The sequence below is a fragment of the Pteropus alecto genome, unplaced genomic scaffold (assembly GCF_000325575.1).
Source record: "Pteropus alecto unplaced genomic scaffold, ASM32557v1 scaffold7, whole genome shotgun sequence".
NCBI lineage: Eukaryota > Metazoa > Chordata > Mammalia > Chiroptera > Pteropodidae > Pteropus > Pteropus alecto.
In genome coordinates, this window is record NW_006494614.1 from 60,495,270 (window position 1) to 60,516,308 (window position 21,039).

Consider the following 21,039-nt stretch of genomic DNA (forward strand, 5'->3'; position numbering starts at 1 on the left):
GGTGGCAGCTGGACTTGAATTACCAGCTCTGGTCCAGGTCCAGAGCCCCAAACACTGGGCCCCCGCCCAGCCTCCTTCCCCGCGTCTGTTGGCTGCCCTCCTCATCTTGTCACTGGCTTTGCAGGCGGGTCTGGTTACCCTCAGGCCCCTTGAGCCTCCTGGAACCGAAGTCCCATCCCTGAGTTTCAGGAAGGTTGGGGATCGTTCCTCCCACTGCCGAGGTCGAAGGCGTGTCTGTCTCTGCCTACCAGCGTGGCTGTCACACAGCCGGCCCGGTGGAGCTGGGGCTCTCCTTTTCTGCTGCCACCTGAAATCTGCCTCTTTCAAAGACAGCAGCGAAACAAGTGAGGGGAGAAAAGATCCCACATGGCACACTCACCGCGTGTGTCAGCCGTGCTGCTGGTTGGGCTTGGCGAGGTGGCATCTCGCTGTGGGTTTCTGCAGCCCCATCTGTCTCTGCACAGGTGTGAGCTCAGGCAGGGGCCCTCTCCATGCCTCTCCCTCTGTCTGCCGGGCTGGGACTCTGGAGGCAGGCGGGCAAGGGAGGCTGGAGCTGGGGGAGAGTGAGGCCCCAGGAAGGGGTGGCAGGCGTGCCTAGGAGTCGAGCGTGCCCTCAGCTCCAGGTGAGATGAGAGAGAAGGCTGGGCGGGCACTGTGGATGTGCCCAGAGCAGTGGAATGGTGGGCGATACCTAGCCGTGGATGTTTAGAGCACGGGGCCTCCCCTGGCCATGCTGATGCAACAGTGACTTTCCCTGTCAGCCCCCAAAGCCCCCTCTGCCTCCTCTCTCTTCCTCCTTGCCTCCACTTCCCCCACCTGCCTCAGTGACCCCCATCTCAGCTCCCGATGCACCCTAACACAGCAGCATTGCCCCTCAGAAGTGAGAGCCGGCCATTCTCCCTGGCCCTGCTCATCAACAAGTCATCAGCCCTGGAAATGCATTTGGTAATAGAGACCTGCACCTCACCTTTGCCGATTTGTGGTTAGTGACAGTCAAGTGACAGTAAATCAAGCTCAAGAGCACATTGGTACCCAGGGGCCAAGGGGTGGGGCCTCCAACTATTCCCCCTGCAGAGAAGCTCTAGCTGGAGGGAGAGTCCCCCACAGCTCTTTTTCAGTGGATCCTTCCTGAACTTGAGCCAGGCAGAGGGTAGCCCTCCGAGTGCCCAGCTGTCCCACCTGGGCCAGGCCCGCAAGGAGTCCAGAGGGTTCCCCAGCCAGTTCCCATAGCCATGTGGTTGCGGTGGAGACTTTACCTCCATGACCCACAGGCTCCCATTCCCACCAGGCACAGGTTGAACTTTCAGGATTCTGTACCTATTCTCTTGGAGACTTTTCAAGGAAAGGAGGTAGGACCAAAACGGGGACGGTCCAGGTTCTGTCCCTTTCGACTGGTCAATGGCCAGGTTCCTTTCTGGGTCTAAATGGCACAAGTGCACAGGCCTGATGAGTTCCCACATCTTGACTGGAAGCAGGGAGGGTGGAGGAGCGGCCTGGAGAGATGCTGGGCATTGGGAGGCTGTGTCCCCTCCCCCCCGCCCCAGAGGGAACACTGCCCACGCCGGGCCAAGGGCTTGCTCACTCCAGAGTCTGCTGACGCCAGCCAGAGCCGTCGTGTCCCCAGAGTCGCGGTGGCCTTACAAAGTTCTCACTGCACTCAGTTGGCGCAGAGAGCAATTCAGAATGACCTGAGATGGAACAAACGCAGAAAGAGAGCGGAGGGGCCCAGGTGACAGCGCGCAGGATCCTCTGGGCTCCTGCCTGCTGTAGTCAGTAGCCGTGGGTCCCGTCCCTGCCTACCCTGGGGCAAAGCTCAGCTGGGAAGGGACCCCTCCTGCTGCATCGCTCACTCGCAGATCTTTCACAACTGCCTCCCCCTGGCACTGGAGCTATCCCGGTGGTGCTGCCCCCTCCCACCCTGAGATGCTCCGGACAGACCCAGCCACATAAGCAGGCATCTCAGGAAGATATCCCAAAGGTCCTTTTAGAGAAACGCATCACATGGTCACTGTTATTTTTTTTTTTTTTCTCTGCTCTTTCTCTGACTCGGTGCAGCATTGGGCCTGGGGTGGACAAGGGCTGTTTGATGTGACTTCAGCCAGTCCTTGCCCTCCACCCTCTCCAGCGTCCCAGGCTGAAGAGGTCCTGTAGTGGGACAGGTTTTTGTTAAGGGCAGTGCAGTTTGTGCTTCATCGTTTGCGTGGCTGCTTCAGTGCACGTCTGAGCTGGCAGGGCTGCTGCAGTGTTGCAGTGTTATTTCCAGGCCTCACTCCCCTCCCCTCGCAGCAACTTTGGGGTCTCAGCTGTTAATTACATGTGCCCGGGCGGCCTCGGGCGTTAATCCGCGAGGTCAGACAACAGAGGTGACACTGAGCACTCTGCCTCTTGTCATCTCCAATCCACACGCATCCACTGACTCCTGCTGCATGCCTCCAGTTAATTACAATGATCACAGCCCTTCCGCTGCAGCCGCCATGAGAATGAGGGTCGGGCAGCCGCTCACTAATTGGTGGGTACGTGGTCAGGGATCGATCGAGTGCGCTAGCTGGCGAGTGACAGCCCAGCCCCAAGGGATTAGACTACTAATTGTGGATGGCCTCCCCCGTGCAGGCCCACCTGGGCCTCTCAAGCTCCCTCGTTCTTGCTCACCCCCCAGCGTTGAGAAAGGAAGCTAATCCAGAGACTAATGATGTGGGGCAGGGTGGAGGGAGGAGAGCAGAGGCAGGAGCCAGGTGGCCCTGAGTCTCTGCAGGCGGCGGCACAGCTCCCTGGGTTGTCAGGTACTCCTGTTCATGAGGCATCCCTCTGTGAGGCCCAGAGGCTGGTGCAGGAGGCGGCTCCAGGCATCCGCTCCCAGCTTCCCCACCCCCCTGGAGGACCAGAGCCCACCTGGCCTTTGACCCCCAACTTGTCCTCTAGGCAGGTGCAGCCTCTGCCTTGAGCAGTGGGGGCCCTGGGTCTGTTTGTTTTATTTCTTTACTTTTTTGGCTCCAGAGCACGAATATCCCCCCTCCCTCCACCCACAGGCAGAATTTTGACAGGGCCACCCAGGGTGCAGGCCAGGCACACAGCAGGAGCTCCGGACAACCAAGTGCCTGAGGCTGAGTGAGATGGGCTTTAAGAGCAGTGGTCACAGTTGCACTATTTACAGTAGCCACAAGGCAACACACCCAAACGTCCATCAGTGGATGATGGGTAAACAGAATGGGGCAGGGGCGGGGGGGGGGGGGGTCCTCCACGCAATAGAATATTACTCAGTCATGAAAAGGAATAGAGTTCTGACACATGTTACCACAGAGATGAACTGTAAAAACATCATGCTGAATGAAAGAAGCCGGTCACAAAAGGCTGTATAAATATTACTCAGTCATGAAAAGGAATGGAGTTCTGACACATGTTACCAGAGATGAACTGTAAAAACATCACGCTGAATGAAAGAAGCCGGTCACAAAAGGCTGTATATTATATGATTCTATTTACGTGAAACGTCTAGAATAGGTAAATCTACGAAGACAGAAAGCAGATTGGTGGTTGCAGAGGCTGCAGGGAGGAGAGTGATTGCTACTGGGTTTCTTTTTGGGGTAAAGAGAATGTTCTAGAGTCGATTGTGATGATGGTCGCACAGTTGTGAATGTACTAAAAACCATTGAATCACACACTTGGTTCGGATGAGTTCTGTGGTGTGGGAATCACATCTCAATAAAGCTGCCACAACCAAAAAAAAAGGAGATTGGCAGAGATTCCACGGAAATTCACTTTTTAAAAAGAAAGGTCCCATGCCTAGGTTTTTTTCCCAAAAATTTAAAATGAGCTTTTTATGAAAAAGCTAAATTCCTACAGAAAAGTACAGACTGTAGGTATCCAGTGGGATGAATTTGCAGAGCGAACCCACAGATCCGGAAGCGGCGAGACCCCACCCTCGTCCCGCCCTCACTCTGCCACCCCGGGCAGGTGCCGCTCCTGGGGTTCTGACCCTGTCGGGGCCTTTTCGTCTCCCTTTGCCCGCTTGGTGGTGGTGGCTCATCTCACCATGGGCCCGAGGCTCTGGCCGCTTCCTGCTCCGCCGTGTATGCTCCATCCTGAGGTCACACTGGCTGTCCTTTCAGCTGCTGGTGGGGCTGGGGGTGGTTCAGGTTGGTGGCTGCCGGGACCCCGGGCTGTGACTTTGCTGGATGCCAGCCCCACCTTGCCGGGCCAGGCTGTGTATGGGTGGATACAGTACCTGAGAATATGCAGCCAGCCAGTTACCCGAAATTGCACAAACGTGGGCGAGGGTTTAGGGTACCGTGCCTTTTCCAACTTGCCGCCAGGATTTCCCTCCGTTGGCTCGTCAGAGCTGACAGCAGCCCAGCGGTCCCCAGCGGCCCCAAGGTCCGTCCTAGCCAGTGCCGCCCCCGCAGCAGTCCTGGAACTGGCTTCCCGGCTGGGTCTCACTGACTCAGCCAGCCCCAGCTTGTTTTAGAACCTCAGAGGCATCGCACTGGGAAAGGAAGGCGGCCCACATCCTCTCCTGTTCGCTGTCCCCAGGCAGTATTGACATCTGAACAGAAGACTGGGAGCTCGCGCTTACTGGTGGGTGGCAGAGCTGGGATATAAAACCAGTGCTGTGGTCCATCTGGAGAATCAGGCCATTGGCCCTCAGGCGACTAGTCACTCCCCCCGTGGCCAGGCACTGACAGGTGAGGGCTGGGACAGAGGGAGGGCCAGGCCTCGGCATTGTTCCCAGGGTTGCTGAGCAGAAAGTGCTGCTGAGCAGCTCTCGGGGCATAGCCTGTGCGTTAGATGGAGGCAGATCTGTCGGGACTGGGGGTTTCCCCAGGGGGCTGCCCTGTGCAGTTGTGCAGGCTGTGCGCACACTTAGGGAGCCGCGTGGAAGAGGCCTGGCTGGGAGCACCTCGCTCAGGGCAGAGCTCTGTCACTATCCATGGTGCCTTGGTCCAGCCACTCTGCCTCCTGGTCACTCCACTGAGGCCAAGCTTGACAGATTGAGACCTCTGGGTCAGAAAGAAGAGAGTGCATGCAGCACAGTGATTGATTTCATCAATGCCACGGCAGCCCAGTGCGTCTCAGCGCCCGTGACCGTAGGCTGCCTTGCCTCCCCTTTAAGCAAAGGTTTTACTTGGTAATATGAGTGTGGCCCCTTGAGATGGTATGGGGTCCCTGGGACCAGGACAAGTTCTTAACAAAATTCAGGGAGGATGCTGGAAAGCTGATGGAATTCTTCCAGAAATGGGGGTCTGTGCTGATGCCTGCTTTCCCCACCTCCCCAGGATTATAGGTGTTCCAAGTGGGGCTCTCAGAGACAGAAGGTGCCCAGTTGAACCCTCTTGGAGGGGTCAGCATTTGCCCCTCAAATCCAAGAGTGAGATATGGGGTGTCTCCCAGCCACTACTTGAGACTGTCAGCAGCAACCTCCAGGCCAAACGTGCTCAGACCAAAACTGGCACCCCGAGTCTGTAATGAGAAGCATTCAGGTGCCAGCTCCACCTTCTCCAGCCAGCAGAGCCACAGCTGCTAAGCTCATGCAGCACCCTGGAAACATAGTGCCATGTGTGGGGCGAGGGTGTGCCCCTCGCCTCCCTCGTGCATGGCACTAGCTGAAGCTCTGCTGTGGTGTAATTTAGGGATCACCTCTTTGGCCTGCAGTGGACACAGGGTCCTGGGTGCTGTCAGGACTCTCAGGTGAAGTGGTATCTGCCTTAGTCCTTTGTCAGGGGTCTCTGTAATGGGGGCTGCGGACTGTGAGCCACACACTGAGTGGTCTCTGAGTCCATGGCCGCGTAGAAATGTGACAGGTCAGTGTGGCCCCTGCTGAGGCTCTGTGTCCTTTTCTTGCAGGGTCTTCACTGAGCAGTGAGTCATCCCCCGTGTCCTCTCCAGCCACCAACCACAGCTCTCCTGCCAGCACACCCAAGCGGGTGCCCATGGGTCCCATCATCGTCCCCCCTGGGGGCCACAGCGTCCCCAGCACACCCCCCGTGGTGACCATTGCCCCGACCAAGACCGTCAATGGCGTTTGGAGGAGCGAGAGCCGGCAAGTGAGTGCATGGGATGCATGGGTGGAGCCGGGTTTGGCCACAGGTTGTATTTGTTGGGGGGAAAGGTGGCCTTCGAAAGGGAGGACTGGATTTCAGGGTTCAAACCCCTGACTCCCATACTTGCACTCTCCTGAGCCCCTGTCTCATCTGCAAAATGAGGTGCCAACAGCTCGTACCAGGAGGGTCTATGCAGAGTCGTCTCCAGCTGCCACCAGCAAACCCCACAGGCTGGGGCTTTCACAGCACATTTCTTCACAGTTTTGGAGGCCGGAAGTCTGAGATCAAGGTGTCGGCAGGGCTGGTTCCTTCTGAGGCCTCTCTTCTTGGCCTGTAGACTAGTGGTCCCCAACCTTTTTGGCACCAGGGACCGGTGCTCCTATGAGAATCTTAATGATCTGAGCTGGAGCTGAGGCGGCGATGCTGGCTCTGAGGAGCAGCTGCAAATACAGATGAAGCTTCATTTACTCGCCCACCGCTCACCTCCTGCTGTGTGGCCCAGTCAAGGGTTGGGGATCCCTGCTGTAGACGGTGTCTTCTCCCCATGTCCTCACGTGGTCGTCTCTCTGGGTGTCTGTGTCCTAATCTCCATTTTTTTTAAGGCCAGTCATAGTGGATTAGAGCCCACTCCAGTTACCTCATTTAACTCAATCACCTCTTTAAAGCCTCGTCTCTAAATACAGTCACATTCTGAGGTACTGGAGGTTTGGGCTTCAACATACAAATTTGGGGAGGATGTACTTCAGCCCATAACCTCATATAAAGTGCTTAAAATGGTGTTTGCACATCACAAGCACTTGATAACAGCTGTTATTACCTGTTGCTCAAACATGGCATTGAAATAGGAGAGCCAGCCATGTTTTCATGTGTCATGTTTTCATGTTTCTGTCTTATCTGTTGACGCCTGTGCTGGGGGGATGTCCCCACACTTGGGGTTTCCTGGGTGTGGCCACTACCAGGTGACCTGCCTGCACAGAAGGAGCTGGTGGCCCTGGGAGCCAGTCCTTTGCACCTGCCCAGGGCCGACTGCCCCCCACCTCACCTCCACTTCCCCCACACCTGGTACTCCCAGCCCGGAGGAGCCTTTCCTCATTAAGAACACTGTTGCTGTGCTTCTCTCCTGAATCTTTCTGCTGAGTTCCCTGAGGGATGGCACCGCTTGGAAATACTAATTAAACCACAAAGAAATCAGAGGGGGAGGGGGAGCTCCTGCCTCGCACCCTCCCATCTCTACCCTGTTGAGTGGGAGGATGGGCATTACAGTCATTGCTCAGGGTTTGTCTTTTCCCTGCCCCTGGAGGGGGGTGGGTGTTGTCCATCAGGCCCTGACTAAGGGCAAGGGTCCCAAGGAACCCAGTGGGGGTCTTTGGATCCCTAGAAATAGCTATGGCCTGGGACCCACCTGGGTATGGCCCTAATTTGACCCCCCAGGTCCGAGATGACAAACCCTCCTGGATTGTCACCCGGCCAAGGCCCCCTGTGCCTGCCTACAAGCTGCCGCCTTGATGTCGGTCTCTCTACAGTGGATGTGGTTTGGAGGAAGGAGGGACAGGGCAGGGCCCAGCAGGTGGCCTGCACTGCTCCCTGGTCCTGTTTTGAGGCAGGACAAGGAGTCTATACCAGAGTCTTCTGCCACCAGAGAGGGGCCCATTGCCCCTTGTTATCAGCCACCTGGTGATCAGCCTTGACCCTGGGGTCCAGCCACCTGTCTCAAACAGCCTCAGCTCCTTGCCTCTCACCTAACTCAATCAGGTCCAGGTGGTTTCTGACTCCTGTCACGTCCCTGGCTGGTGATGGTCACCACAGCCTGAATTATCCTTTGCTCCCACCTGAGAGGGGCTTTCTTCCTATCTGGCCACCCAGACCCAGGACCCAGAAAGCCTTGTAAACAGTCCCCTTCTGCCACAGGCCTCCTCCCCAGCTCCTTGCCCTCCTCAGAGGGTCCTCGCGGCCCCAGGAACATTTGCTGACCCCACAGAGAGGGCTAGGCCCTAGCTCTGCTCCAGCCATTGGCAGTTAATGAAACACTAATGCCACCAGGGAGGGCGGGAGGAAGGGAGCTGGATTAGCAGTTGATGTATGGCTCATCAACTCAGCACAAAGACTCAGTGGAGAATTTAATCCTTCTGGGGAGGAGAGCCTGGGGAGAGGCGAGAGGGTAGGAGAGGGGAACCACTCCGTAACACGGGAGTCATGGGGGGGCCTCCCACATGGTGGGGAGGTGTAGGGGGGCTTTGGGGGTCCCTTTGCCGGGATCACCGAGATTTCCTCGGTAGTCGGAGTTTCGAAAGGGCAGATGAAATGAAAAATAGTCCATTTTAAAGCTAACAGGGCATGTCTTGTCTGACTGGAAACCTCTCTAATCACCAGAGAATGAAAGATTTTCCTCCCTCCCTTCCTCCCCCATCTTTCTTTCATTGCTACAGCTGCGCCTGCAGCCACGGTGCAGAAATAAAAAGCTGCCCCACAGATGCTCCTCAGTGCATGCCTGCCTGCCGGGGACAGCAGTGGGAGCCCAGCCGGTGCTCTTGGGGTGCCTTGGGGTGGCCGGCTGAGCCTCTTGGGTATGGCCTGGGTTGGGGGCTGCTGCCCAGGCCCACCCCACCCTGAGCAGCCCCTGCATGCCCCCCAGGCCAGGCTGACCTCATTCCCAGGTGCCTGTGACAAGCTTGGCAGGGCGCCAGCCAAACGGAAGGAGGCACACGGGTCTGGCCCACTGAACCCCCTGGCTGCTGCACCCCCACCCCACCCCCACCTCTCCAGCTCCGTTTGTCTCAGCCAGGCCAGGACAAGGTGCCATCTGGCCCAGCTGCCTTCCAGCAGGGCTTTGTCCCGCCGAGGAGAGAAGGGGGCTCTACCCGGTGGTGGCCCCAGTGAGGAGCAGACTCCCCAGGCCAGTTGGTGTAAGGCCCTGGCGCCTCCTCATGACAGACGCTCGCACTTGGGCTGACCTGGCCCTGCGCCTGGCGGGGTAAGCGTGTGAGGGAGAGCCAGCAAGCCCTGACCTGGAAGTAAGCAGCCCTCAGCCGACGGTGTAGATGAGAATTTGAGGGGGGATGGCTTCATGCTTGGTGGTACATTTCTGTGTTCAAGCTTCCCCCCATCCCGTGCTTCACCTCATTTTTTCATCTATACCTGTGTACTGTCCCCATCGCTCTGTGAACTGGTACTGCAATTGGCACATTTGACAGATGGGGAAACTGAGGCACGGGACAGTTATAGAAGGAGGTCATCTAGCATCTCTAAGACCTGACGGAGCCACCTCCTAAGGCAAGCTGGGAGCCCAGCCTGCTGTCTGCATAAGCAGCTGGAGGACCCCGAAGCCAGGTGTCAGCCCCTGTGTAGAAGTCTCTGGAAAATTGGGAGGTGAGAGTTCTGTGTTCCCTGCTCTGACCAGGGTGTCGGTGCACATGTGTGTCCCACCCTTGACACCCGCCATGCGATCACCCCTTCTGGGAAGGGCAAGTCTCGGTGAGTGGAGAGGCCCTGCCAGCACGTGGGAAGGGAACAGATGTTGCTGCTCATTAGAAATTCTAATCAGCGGCCTGTCTCCTTCAATTAATTACTGCTGATCTGTCTTCTGGAGGACCGAGGTAGCACGGTGGCCGCCTGGCCCGGGCGTTTGGTAAATGCGCCTGACGGATGCATGGGCCCTCTGTGGGCCTCGGCCACCTCACCAGCAGCCTGCTCCTCGGTGTCACAGTCAGCCAGTGTGACTATGGGTGGGCTGCTGGAGGAGGTGGCCAAGGGGATCCGTCCTTCACCACCCACACGGGGAGTTAGATAAACTGGGGGCTCTGCTGCCCCCGCCTCCTGACTCTGATGCAGACAGTTGGCAGAGCAGGGAGAGCAGGGGCTGGAGGAACAGGGGGCCAAGCATCTCCTCGGGCCTCAGCGCAGCACCTGCCCCTCGGGTCCAAGTGCACCACCACGTGTCCAGCAGTCGTTACTGGACATGTTCTTCAGCCTACCAGTTTAACAAGACAGTTAGAGGGTCATGGTCCCTTTGTTTTCGGGGTATTTGGCATTTCGTGGCATGGTGAAGACACTGGATTTGGGGTAGATGGACCAGGGTTTGTGCCTTGGAAGTGCCTCCTCCTTTCTCTGAGTCCTTGTTGCCTGCCATCTGATCAGTGGCAGCCAAACGTGACATGTGGAACTGACCCAGCAAATGAAGGCCTGGCTGTGAAACTCGGCTCGGGAGTGTGTGGCTGTGGCCCACGGGAGGCCTGGACCGTAGGCTGGGAGGGGCTGTCACAGTGATGGAGCCCCCTAGACTGGCAGCTACTCCAGAGTGAGAGCTCCCTGGCTGCCCTTAATGCTTTCTAAGCCTTGCTACATGGCTGCCTTTCAGCTACATAAATGACAAAACAGTCAGAACCTTCCAATGGTCTGATTTTGGGGGGCCGGATACTTCCTTGAACAGGAGTGCAGAATATCCCTCGGTGTGGCAGGGGCGGCACGCCTGCTCTTGGTCCTGGCAGGGGCCTCCTCCTCTCCCATCATACCTTGAGCTAGCCCCTTCTCTGGGTCCCCGGGCTCTGCCTCCCTGGCCAGGCCCCAAACTGCTCTATCTAGGAGTCCGGGGCAGGTGGGGCTGCAGCCTGTAGCCATCTCCCCCCTCGGTGTGTACAAAAGTGTCCCAAGACAGGTCCGGTCAGCCAAGGCCCCAAGACAGGTCTTTCTGCTCTGGCTGTGGTGCCAGGGCCACCCCAGGAGTGGCCGGGGCAGACCTGCATGCAAGTCCCAGGGCAGTACCACCTTCTTGAGTCCAAGTCACTGGGCACAAGGGATCAAGGTATCTTGTGATGCAGGCTCAAAGCTGTCCTCCGCCGCTGGGGGACCCCAGATGGTTCTGTTACTCCCTGATATAGCACAGAACTCACTTCCTGGGTGGAAGGGAAGCGTGCTGGGAACACTGTCATCTAACTCCCTAAGTTCGGGTTCAGAGCTGCTGTGACCCTGTGGGAAATCCATGCTGGGAGGGTGTGGGTGTTTGTGCAACATGGGGAGCCCCTGTTCTCTGCTGTATCCTTCATGATCACTGGGCACTTGTCTTGGTGACCCCAATAATCCTGAAAGGAGGTTCTGTCCTTCATTGCACTGAGGAGGGAACTGTCCCTAGGTAGGTTTCAGTTTGGACCTGTCCCTCTTTGGGACTCTGTTCTCACCATTCTCCTTCCCACGCCACGTGTACTGCAGTTTTGGGTAGATACCTTAAGGAAAAGGTCCTTCTAGAACGTGCACTTAACCTGTGGGCCTTTCCGTGAATCTGGAGGAGGACGCGGCCCCATCCTGGTTGTCAGCCCTCACCCACCCCTCCCCACTCCCCTGACCCACCGCTCTCTGTCCTCCAGCAGGACACCAGCTCTCGGGGCAGCAGCAGCGGTCGGGAACGCCTCATCGTGGAGCCCCCACTGCCCCAGGAGAAGGCGGGGGGCCCGGCCATCCCCTCCCATCTGCTCAGCACCCCCTATCCCTTCGGCATCTCCCCCAGCTCGGTCGTGCAGGACTCCCGATTCCCACCACTCAAGTAAGTCTGCGGGTTGCGGGCTTGGCGGGGACAGATATGCGTGCTTGGGGTCTGAGTCCCTGAGGCCGGGCCAGTGGCCTGGAGTCCATACCAGCTGAGGCTCTCCAGATGGTGACTCAGCCTTGGGCCCGCAGTCCCATCTACCCCTGCTGTCCATTTCCACGCTGAGATGAGGGCCGGCTGCCTAAACCATCCTGGTTCCTGAGGCCAGGGGTTCCTCCAGGCTGCAGGTAGCAGGCCCATCCCTGCTGGCGTGCACAGCAAGGGGCTAGGCAGGCAAGGAACAGCGGCTAACCCCTCTGTGCCCTGGGCCTCTTGCCAGCCCTGGCCTCTCGTTGGAGACAGGACCTGTCGCCAAAGACTTGTCCTTTTGAGGGAGGCAGGAGAACTCTGGGAGGCTGACCCACTTCCCAGCGTGGAACGGGCACTCTGCTCACCTCCCTCTCTCCATCCCCTCCTGTAGTCTCCAGAGGCCTGTGCACCATGTGGTGCCCCCCAGCACGGTGACTGAGGACTACCTGAGGAGCTTCCGGCCCTACCACACCACCGAGGACCTCCGCATGTCCTCCCTACCTCCCCTTGGCCTGGACCCGGCCACTGCCGCTGCCTACTACCACCCCAGCTACCTGGCCCCGCACCCCTTCCCCCACCCGGCCTTCAGGTGAGTTGTCCGAGACCCCCTCCATAGTCCCCGTTGAGTCGCCAGGGCTGTTACCCCATACACCCTTGTGTCCAGGCGCTAGTCTGCTTGTGGCAGAATGGAATCTGGCCAGAAATGTGTTTCTCATGTCCTGGGGGCCAGGTTCCCAGTGCGAGCCTGGAGCAGCCCCCAAACCTTCCAAACGAGCCATTAGAGGTTTGCCCCGCTAGAAATTCTCTTGTCTGAGCCGTTGTCTCCCTACTTCTCCCCTTGTCATTGGCTCTCCCGGCAGCACAGAATTGTTAATAAACAGAGCACTGGGTTTTATGTAGAAGAGAGGAACTCTGCTGTGTAACCACCCCAGCAGAGGTGTGTGTAGTCAGTGCTCCGTGTAGAAGCTTCCTAAACCTGAGCCTGACAGGGCCGTAGTTATGCTGTGGACTGCTGGTCAAACCCAGAAGGGTCCTGGCTTGGCCGAGCCTCAGGGTAGCAGCAGGCAGGGCCTTGGAGCTCTGAGCTGTTGGCATCTAGGGGCCTCTGTCAGCAAGGGACTTCAGGGCTGGCCTTGGATGTGGCCTCTACAGAGCCTTTGTGGAGACAAACTGTAGGCCCAGGCCCTGCCTTTTTTCTTTAACTTTGGTGCTCACTGGCCCGTTTTCTTGGCACAGGATGGATGACTCTTACTGCCTATCGGCCCTGCGGTCCCCCTTCTACCCCATCCCCACCCCCAGCTCCCTGCCTCCACTGCACCCGTCAGCCATGCATCTCCACCTCTCTGGGGTCCGCTACCCCCCTGAGCTGTCCCACTCGTCCCTGGCAGCACTACACACAGAGCGGATGTCCAGTCTCAGCGCTGAGAGGTAAGCCATGTCCCGGGCCAGTGCCCTCTGCTTCCCCAGCCCTGATGGCAGAGCAGAGAGGAGCCCAGCTGGAGCCCTGCTTGGCACTTGGTGCCTGGGTGGCTCCTCAGTCTGGTCACCTGTAAATAGGACAGTGACAGTTGATGCTCTGAGTTCCCAGATGGTGGCAGGCTTGGTGCCTCTGTCGCAATCACCACCTCCTGGCATCGGCTTTCAGGGAGGCATGCTTAGGGAGCTAATATCTTACAGACAACTTGTATCTCACAGACTGAGTTTCTAACGCCCACGACTATTCGGGTGAGAGTGCTGGGGTTTTCACTGAAAACCTTGGTCTGGACTGTCAGTCCCGCTTCTGGGAATTCTTGCTAGTGGCCTGTGCTTGGTTCCCTCGCAGTGGAGCTCAGGCTCCCTTTCTGCTCCCCACAGGCTGCAGATGGATGAGGAGCTGCGACGGGAACGCGAGCGTGAGCGGGAACGGGAGGCTGACCGCGAGCGGGAGAAGGAGCGCGAGCGGGAGAGAGAGAAGGAGCGCGAGCGGGAGAAGGAGCTGGAGCGCGAGCGGGAGAAGGAGCGCGAGAGGGAGCTGGAGCGGCAGCGGGAGCAGCGGGCCCGAGAGAAGGAGCTGCTGGCCGCCAAGGCGCTGGAGCCAGCCTTCCTGCCAGTGGCTGAGCTGCACGGGCTGCGGGGCCACGCCACGGAGGAGCGGGTGAAGCCCTCGGAGCAGCTGACCCCAACCCGAGCAGGTATCCCAGGCAGACGAGCCAGAGGGACAGACCTAGGCCACCCAGGGACGGGCTAGCCGCAGCGGCTGGCAAGTATCTGACAGCCCGCCCTCCGAGGGAAAGGCCTGCTTCTGTAGCGTCCGCCACCTTCCGTGGCGTGGACTCCCACCGGGGCCAGCTTCCAGCTGCAGACCTGAGATGCTCAGTGGCACACAGTCCAGATATAGTGGACATAAATGACTTCAAGCCTGTGTACAACAGTAAAGTGTAGCCAAAGGATTAGGAAATAATAAGCTTTAAGTATATTTTACCTTTGTTTTTTAACATTTTATCTGATCATAAGTATAGATAATCCAACTTTAATAAGGGCCTATTTAACAACCGCTTGCATGATTCCTAAAAATCTTACAACCTGCTCTTAGGAGCCAAGCTCAAGCCTGCCCGGTACCCCATTGCAGGTCCGCCATCCCTGGGCCGGGCAGGAGCAGTGCCTGCCGGTGGCCATGATTCCCTCAGGACGAGGCGTGCTTCCTGAAAGCGTCCATGAGGCCCCTTGCAGTTGTCCTGGTCCTGGTCATGGGATGAACCCTTCCGAAGGGTGGCACGCTCCTCTGGGCAGCCGGGGCAGGAGCCAGCTGGGCTTGGTGCTGGGAGCCTGCTGTGACGTAATGTTCTTTCCGCCCCCCACAGAGAAGCTGAAGGATGTGGGCCTGCAGGCACCCAAGCCGGTGCAGCACCCCTTGCACCCAGCGCCCGCCCCCCACCACACTGTGCCCAGCCTCCTCTCCAACCACGGCATCTTCTCTCTGCCGGGCAGCAGCGCTGCCACGGCCCTGCTCATCCAGCGCACCAACGAGGAAGAGAAGTGGCTGGCGCGGCAGCGGCGGCTGCGGCAGGAGAAGGAGGACCGGCAGTCGCAGGTGTCAGAGTTCCGGCAGCAGGTGCTAGAGCAGCACCTGGACATGGGCCGGCCCCCGGTGCCCACGGAGCCCGAGCACAGGCCCGAGAGCGCCAGGTGGGGCCCGCCGGGTCGGGCGCGGGAGGGCATTCATCGCGCTGCCTTGTTTGTAGTCAGCCAACATGTATTGAGCACCTGTGGTTTGCCCAGCGTCCTGATGCACGTTTTCTCTTACTGCTTTCATCTTTGTGTTCTAACCTGTTTGCCCACGAGGAAGTAGAGACTGAGAAGGGAGAGCAGGTGGTCAAAGGCGCCCCATCCCTCAGGAACCGTGCTCGCCAAGCCAGTGTCCATAGCCAGGGAGGGCCCTGCCCACGCAGCCCTGCTTTATCCCCAAGGGGACACACGTGGCAGGTGAAGAGCACAAGGGAAAAGCTTTACTTGATCATTATAATGTTTTTTATTCTTCCTCTGTTTTCAAGCCTAAACTTTAATGAGAAGAGGACTGCCTTTAACTTTTATTTAAGTAAAAAATTAACTTTATTGCTTTTGTAATAAAACATATACCCATCTTTCATCCCCATTGTAAAAGAATTCCCCGAGAGGCACTTGCGCCTGCCTCTGGATTCCCCGGCCGTTGACACTTGCTCCCTGGGCCTCCCTGCTTCCTCCCGTTGGTCTGGCTGTCACCTCGTGCCTCCCCACCTTACTCCGTATCCCTCCAGGGCTCATGCCGAAGGCTCTGGCTGAGATCCTCAGCCAGAGTTGGTGGATAGCCTGGCCAGACCTCTGGAGCTCTGTCTGGGCCTGGCTTGGGGGACTCAGGGACACTGGACACTGCTTCCCTTCCCTGGGTCTCAGTTTCCGCAGCAGTGAACAAAGGAGGTTAGGTGGGAAGATTTCTGAGCATTTCCTCAGCTCTGAATGCCCATCGTGCTGTCAAGGGATAAGAAACACTTGGATGTCTAGGTAGAGGCATTTTAAATACCCACTTCCTCTTTCCAATAGCTTGTCATGCTCTGTCCTGGGCTCCGCTGGCCCCACCAGCAGCCCTGCCTCAGCGTCACTTGTTGAGTAGTACAGTGAGGGGATTCACCTATTTAATGAGGTGTTACTGGGAGTGAACTGTAGCCAGGCCCCCAGGCTGGGTCTTTCCGCACCCCAAGCCCTCTCTCTGCTGCACACTCTTCCCCTGCTTCTCTGGGCTCAACCCGAGGCCACACAGACGCTCATTCTTGTCTGCTTGTGAGCCGCCCTCTGCTCCTTTAATTCCGCACACGCCCAGGGGACTGGGATTGCAGACAGCGCACGTCCACATCTCCTGATAAGATCTGGTGCTCTGACTCCCTCGGGCATCTTCTTAGTTCATGCATCTTCCTCAGCTCAGGGCCCCAGCATCCTGGTGCCGCTGTCAGGGCCTGTGGGCTGCCGCCTCCAGGCAGGGGTGGCCTCTACCTCAGGGCATAAGTGCCCTGTGCAGGCCCAGGGTGTTTTCACCTGGTTTTGGTGGTCCCCACAGCAGCGGGCAGCATGCTCAGCCTTACAGCAGCGTGAACTTGACATTCAGATGGGCCTTTGTGCTTTGAGCTAGAAAACCGTTCCTTGCTTGGCTCAGGTACTTGAAATATTTATTCTGCTAAGGGGCTTTATTCCTTTGTTATTTACTTAAGGACGTGCAGGTTCTTGCTATGGTTCCCTTTTGTACTTTGTCGATCAGAAGTGCGGCGGCATCAGAGTTATCTCGCAGCCTGAGTCAGAGAATAACAAAGAAGAGCCTTGGTGGCTGTGGTTAAACGTCCCCCTCCTTGGCCGGGCAGGGAATGTCCTGAGAGCCTGATCACATGCCCGCAGTGGCCTCTGACCCTTGCCCTTCCATCCCCTCAGACCTTGCCTTGGGGCATCTGGGCAGCACGGGGCTTCTCTTAACAAAATAGCCTTTCGTTGAATTCTGTTTTAAATGCATTAAGGAAAGTCATTTAGTACGACTGCGTGGCAAAGCCGCTGGTCTGATGGACAGTCTCCTCCGGTTCTCTCCCTACGTGCATATGTGAGGGGCGCCTTGCTCCCTGGTCAGGCCCCCAGCCCAGCTGCTGCTCTGGGGCCACATGGAGCTGCTGCAGTTCTGATGGGGACCACTGGAGGTCAGCAGGGCACAGGCCCACGCTGGCCGTGAGGGTCTCCCCAACCTCACTGGGCTGGGCAGGCACCGGCAGCTGGTCTCTCTTGCTGCTGTCTGTGAGGACAGAGGGGAGCGAGGAGTCATGGCCCCTTCGAAGGCGGCCAGCTCGCCCTCCATTACCTGCCCAGTCTTGGCGTATCTGGAGGTGGGTACCCTTTGGCAACAGGACCCTATCTTTATTTTCTATGTGACAGGTCTCCTGTGGAAAACAAAAATGAGGTTCTGTCTTTATGGGACTTATAGGGATTTAGGAATTGGTGGAACAGAATGAACTATTGCAAGGTCTCAGGCGAGAAACCAGATAGAAACGGGTTCTGGTCTGGGCCTAACAGTGTCTCTGTGCCCTCAGCAAGCAGTGTCCACCCTCCTAGCCTCTCTGTCCTCTTGGAGCAGGTCTACACATACCTGCCTCAGGTCGTTTGAAGAGGAAGTGGAGGCTTGTGAAATGGCCAGCACTCGGGTGAGGCGTGGAAACTGTGTTCTTCCCTTCAGCCCCTGGTCAGATGGCTTAGAGAAGGAGGCCGTCACACACCTCCAGCGCTGGCTCTTGGAGGGAGCTCCCATCGGGCCATCTTAAAAGCTGCTGCTTACACCTGGGCCCTGGCAGGCAACTGGGAGACCCATGGGTGGGCGGCAGGCGTGCTCATTCTCATGACTGATGGCTTGGTCTGCTCACTCTCTAGGCCGGGACCGAATCGTCATGAGCCGGGAAGCCGAGACCCCCCGCAGCACTTTGGCGGGCCCCCGCCCCTCATCTCGCCCAAGCCACAGCACCATTCCATGCCCACGGCCCTCTGGAACCCAGTGTCCCTGATGGACAGTACCTTGGAGACACGGCGGGCCCCCGAGAGCCACCCTCTGCACAGCCACCCCACCCCATTTGAACCCAGCCGCCAGGCAGCTGTCCCACTAGTGAAGGTGGAACGGGTCTACTGCCCAGAAAAGATGGAGGAAGGGCCCCGGAAACGCGAGGCCACCCCCTTGGACAAGTACCAGCCACCACCACGGGAGGCAGGGAGCCTAGAGCACCAGGCCTTTCCTCACGGGCCTGGGCCCTTCCTGGCTGAGCTCGAGAAATCCACCCAGACCATCCTGGGCCAGCAGCGGGCCTCCCTCACCCAGCCAACCCCCTTCGGGGAACTCACTGGACCCCTGAAGCCAGGCTCACCGTACCGGCCCCCGGCGCCACGATGTCCCGACCCTGCCTACATCTATGATGAGTTCCTGCAGCAGCGCCGGAGGCTGGTCAGCAAGCTGGACCTGGAGGAGCGCAGGCGGCGAGAGGCCCAGGAGAAAGGTCTGGTCTCCCTGGGTGTCCCATGACCCTGGGACTAGGGAACAGTAATGCCAGCCACTCAGCCCCTCCTCCTCCCACCCACTGCCTCCCGCAGCTCCAGGAGGCAAGGTCTCTGGCTTCTGTGTAGCTACCTGACACCTCTGCTGGGGAGACAGCCCAGGGACTCCTTGCTCATCCTGCCAAAATGCAAATTGTCCCGAAAAGCCAAATCAAAGCTTGCCTATAAAGGGGGTTCTGTAGAAATGCATGATTAATAAATGATGAACAGAGGCTAATAAGACAGTTTTAAACATTAATAGTACAGCATAATAGAGGAGGAGACTTGAAAGACCAGGCCTGGACGCAGCAGGGGCTCCGCATATGGAGCTGCCATCGTCAATTGTAGGCAGGCGGGCCTGGGCAAGGGCGAGGGCAGGAGGTCTGGCCACCTCCTTCCTGCTCCTGTGGAGTGGGCAGAATCGGCCAGCAGCTCCCTGGGTTCCTCAAAGAGCCCAGGAGAACAGGTGAGCAGGCCCACGGTGAGCGTGGCTATCCCCACCTGCAACCCCAATCTGACCAGGAGGGATGAGGGGCCCCAGACCAGTTTCTTTTCTCCTCCTGCTGGACACTGGGTCCTGTGCAGTGTTGAATTCAGCCTCTTAGGCAGAAGCTGGGGCCAAGGCTAAGTCTTCCTGGGTTGTTGGTCTAGGCTGGATTCATGGCCCGAGAAGGATTTTCTCGTCTCTTCACCTTGGGAAGGCAGAGGGGGGAGCACCCTGGTGCCCTTGGGTCCAGGGATGCTACTGTTGTTCTCTGTATAGTTTGCATGCATGCTCTGAGACAATGGGGACCTGAGTGTGCCTGTTCCCTCCCGGGTGATGGACCCAGATGGCCACAGCAGGAGTGAGCGGATGTGCACAAACAGCCTTGGGTTGCCGTGGACACGGCCCCAGGCCTGTGGGATGAATGGTCCCCTGCTGGGGATCAGTGTCAGCCCTGGGACCGCCTGGCCACTTAAAGGCTGTGACTCCAAGCCAAGCCTGGTGCCTGCCTTCTGCCCCAATCTGCTGTTCCTAAAAAGCCCTAGGACTAGGGGTTAATGTATGTTTCCACCTAGATTGAAAGGAATCTGGGTTTTGGGGTGCACGAAGAGGCCAGCAGGGCCTGGCCTGATGGGGGAGTCTGCGTACACATCACAGGCGTGCCCCTGTGTGCATCAGCTGGAGACCCGAGGCTTCTTGCCCGGCTGAATACGTCTGTTTCTGCCATCAGGATACTACTATGACCTAGATGACTCTTACGATGAGAGTGACGAAGAGGAGGTCAGGGCCCACCTCCGCTGCGTGGCCGAGCAGCCACCCCTCAAACTGGACACATCCTCCGAGGTATCTGGGGTCTCGTTACTGCTGTGTCAGGCTGTGGGCTGGGCTTTTGGTGCCTACACTGGTACCTGCCTCTTGGCTTTCCCACTGTCCCAGTTGACCCCACATTTGCTGGGGTCCCCCTGTGCTCCTCCAGTCGCTACTAACCGGAGGTGTCTGGGCATGCTGTCGGGGTCCTCCTCTGAGGCCCGGCAGAGTCGGACACAGCACATGGGCTTCGCGGACACCAGGAAGGGCCCTGGGACAGTGGAATCGCACCACTGCTGGTGGTTTCAAACTCATTTGTTTTCTTTCCCAATCTAGAAGCTAGAGTTTTTGCAACTTTTTGGCTTGACCACCCAACAGCAGAAGGAGGAATTGCTGACCCAGAAGCGGAGGAAGCGGCGGCGGATGCTGAGAGAGAGAAGCCCGTCGCCCCCGACGATTCAGAACAAGCGGCAGACACCTTCCCCAAGACTGGCCCTATTTACTCGCTATAGTCCTGATGAGATGAACAACAGCCCCAACTTCGAAGAGAAAAAGAAGTTCCTGACCATCTTCAACCTGACCCATATCAGCGCTGAGAAGAGGAAAGGTAGGGAGGGCCTCACCTGGGCCTTGGGGGGTGTGGCCCATAGACTCCTGGGGACTTCCTGGGCCCACGTTCCAGGCAGAATCTGAAAACACTTCAGTCCTGGGCCTCTCTTACTCCCTTGGGACCCCCAAAGAAACAGCCCCTCTGCTATCACAAACCTGCCTCAGTATCTCTTCTTTCTCTCCATCTGAAACTCAAATTGCCCCATTCAAAGCCCATTTTCTCTTATTTCATCTCGGATGGAAAAAAAAAGACTTGCTGTGTTTGTTCTATAAATCTGCTCTTGTCACTTGTAACATCTAGCACCTGAAGGTGGGTTTGGTGATCCCCTGGGCACAAGGCACAGGTGCGCCCTCCTATGGCAGGGCACTCCAGGCTCCGTGGTAGCTGGCATTCCCTCTTGCTGGGCCACTGACATGGCCCACTGGGCTCTGTGTTCTGATGACAGGAGACTGGTGGTCTGTGGCTGCCAGGCAGAGCCAATGCACGTTGCGAGTGGATGGTCTGTCCTGAAAGATGCTTCCAGATCAGCCACATTGGGGCTGACTGCACTGGAATCCATGGTGTAAAGACATGGTAGTTCATGTGAGAATTTGGCCTCTCTGGAGTGCTCATTTGCATACTTCCAGATCCTCCTTGCTGACACCTGGTCACCTCTCCCTGGATGGAAGGCAAAATGAAAGAAAACAGAAGTGCTCTTGGTCATTTGGTTGCTTCTCCTTCGTTATTGGAGTGTAATGGTTTACCTTTTGTCTTTAACCCATAAACTGGAATTCTTGCTTTTCCTTAGATGGATGGGGGGCGGGGCAGTGACGTGTTGAGTACCAATCCCGGGGAAAATGCATTGTTCTGTTCGTAAAAAGCATCTTTTCGACTGACTTAATTCCTAAAGGAAGCCACTGGTGATGTGGCCATTTAAGTCTCCGCAAGAAGTGCCACT

General features: G+C 57.6%; 1 protein-coding gene across 4 annotated transcripts in view; it reads left to right on the forward strand.

Moving 5' to 3' along the window:
- Nucleotides 1-21,039, forward strand: part of GSE1 (Gse1 coiled-coil protein) — a 416,570-nt gene that overhangs the window by 384,000 nt on the left and 11,531 nt on the right. For 2 of the 4 annotated variants that reach the window (XM_015600369.2, XM_025042633.1), the window contains 9 exons: nt 5,839-6,038; nt 11,393-11,568; nt 12,032-12,229; nt 12,877-13,068; nt 13,495-13,811; nt 14,481-14,805; nt 17,551-18,164; nt 19,416-19,528; nt 19,829-20,099. In XM_015600369.2, coding sequence (XP_015455855.1) covers nt 5,839-6,038; nt 11,393-11,568; nt 12,032-12,229; nt 12,877-13,068; nt 13,495-13,811; nt 14,481-14,805; nt 17,551-18,164; nt 19,416-19,528; nt 19,829-20,099 — 2,406 coding nt within the window. The remainder of the gene's footprint in view (nt 1-5,838; nt 6,039-11,392; nt 11,569-12,031; nt 12,230-12,876; nt 13,069-13,494; nt 13,812-14,480; nt 14,806-17,550; nt 18,165-19,415; nt 19,529-19,828; nt 20,100-21,039) is intronic. The other 2 variants (XM_015600371.2, XM_015600370.2) reach the window with 2 other exon arrangements.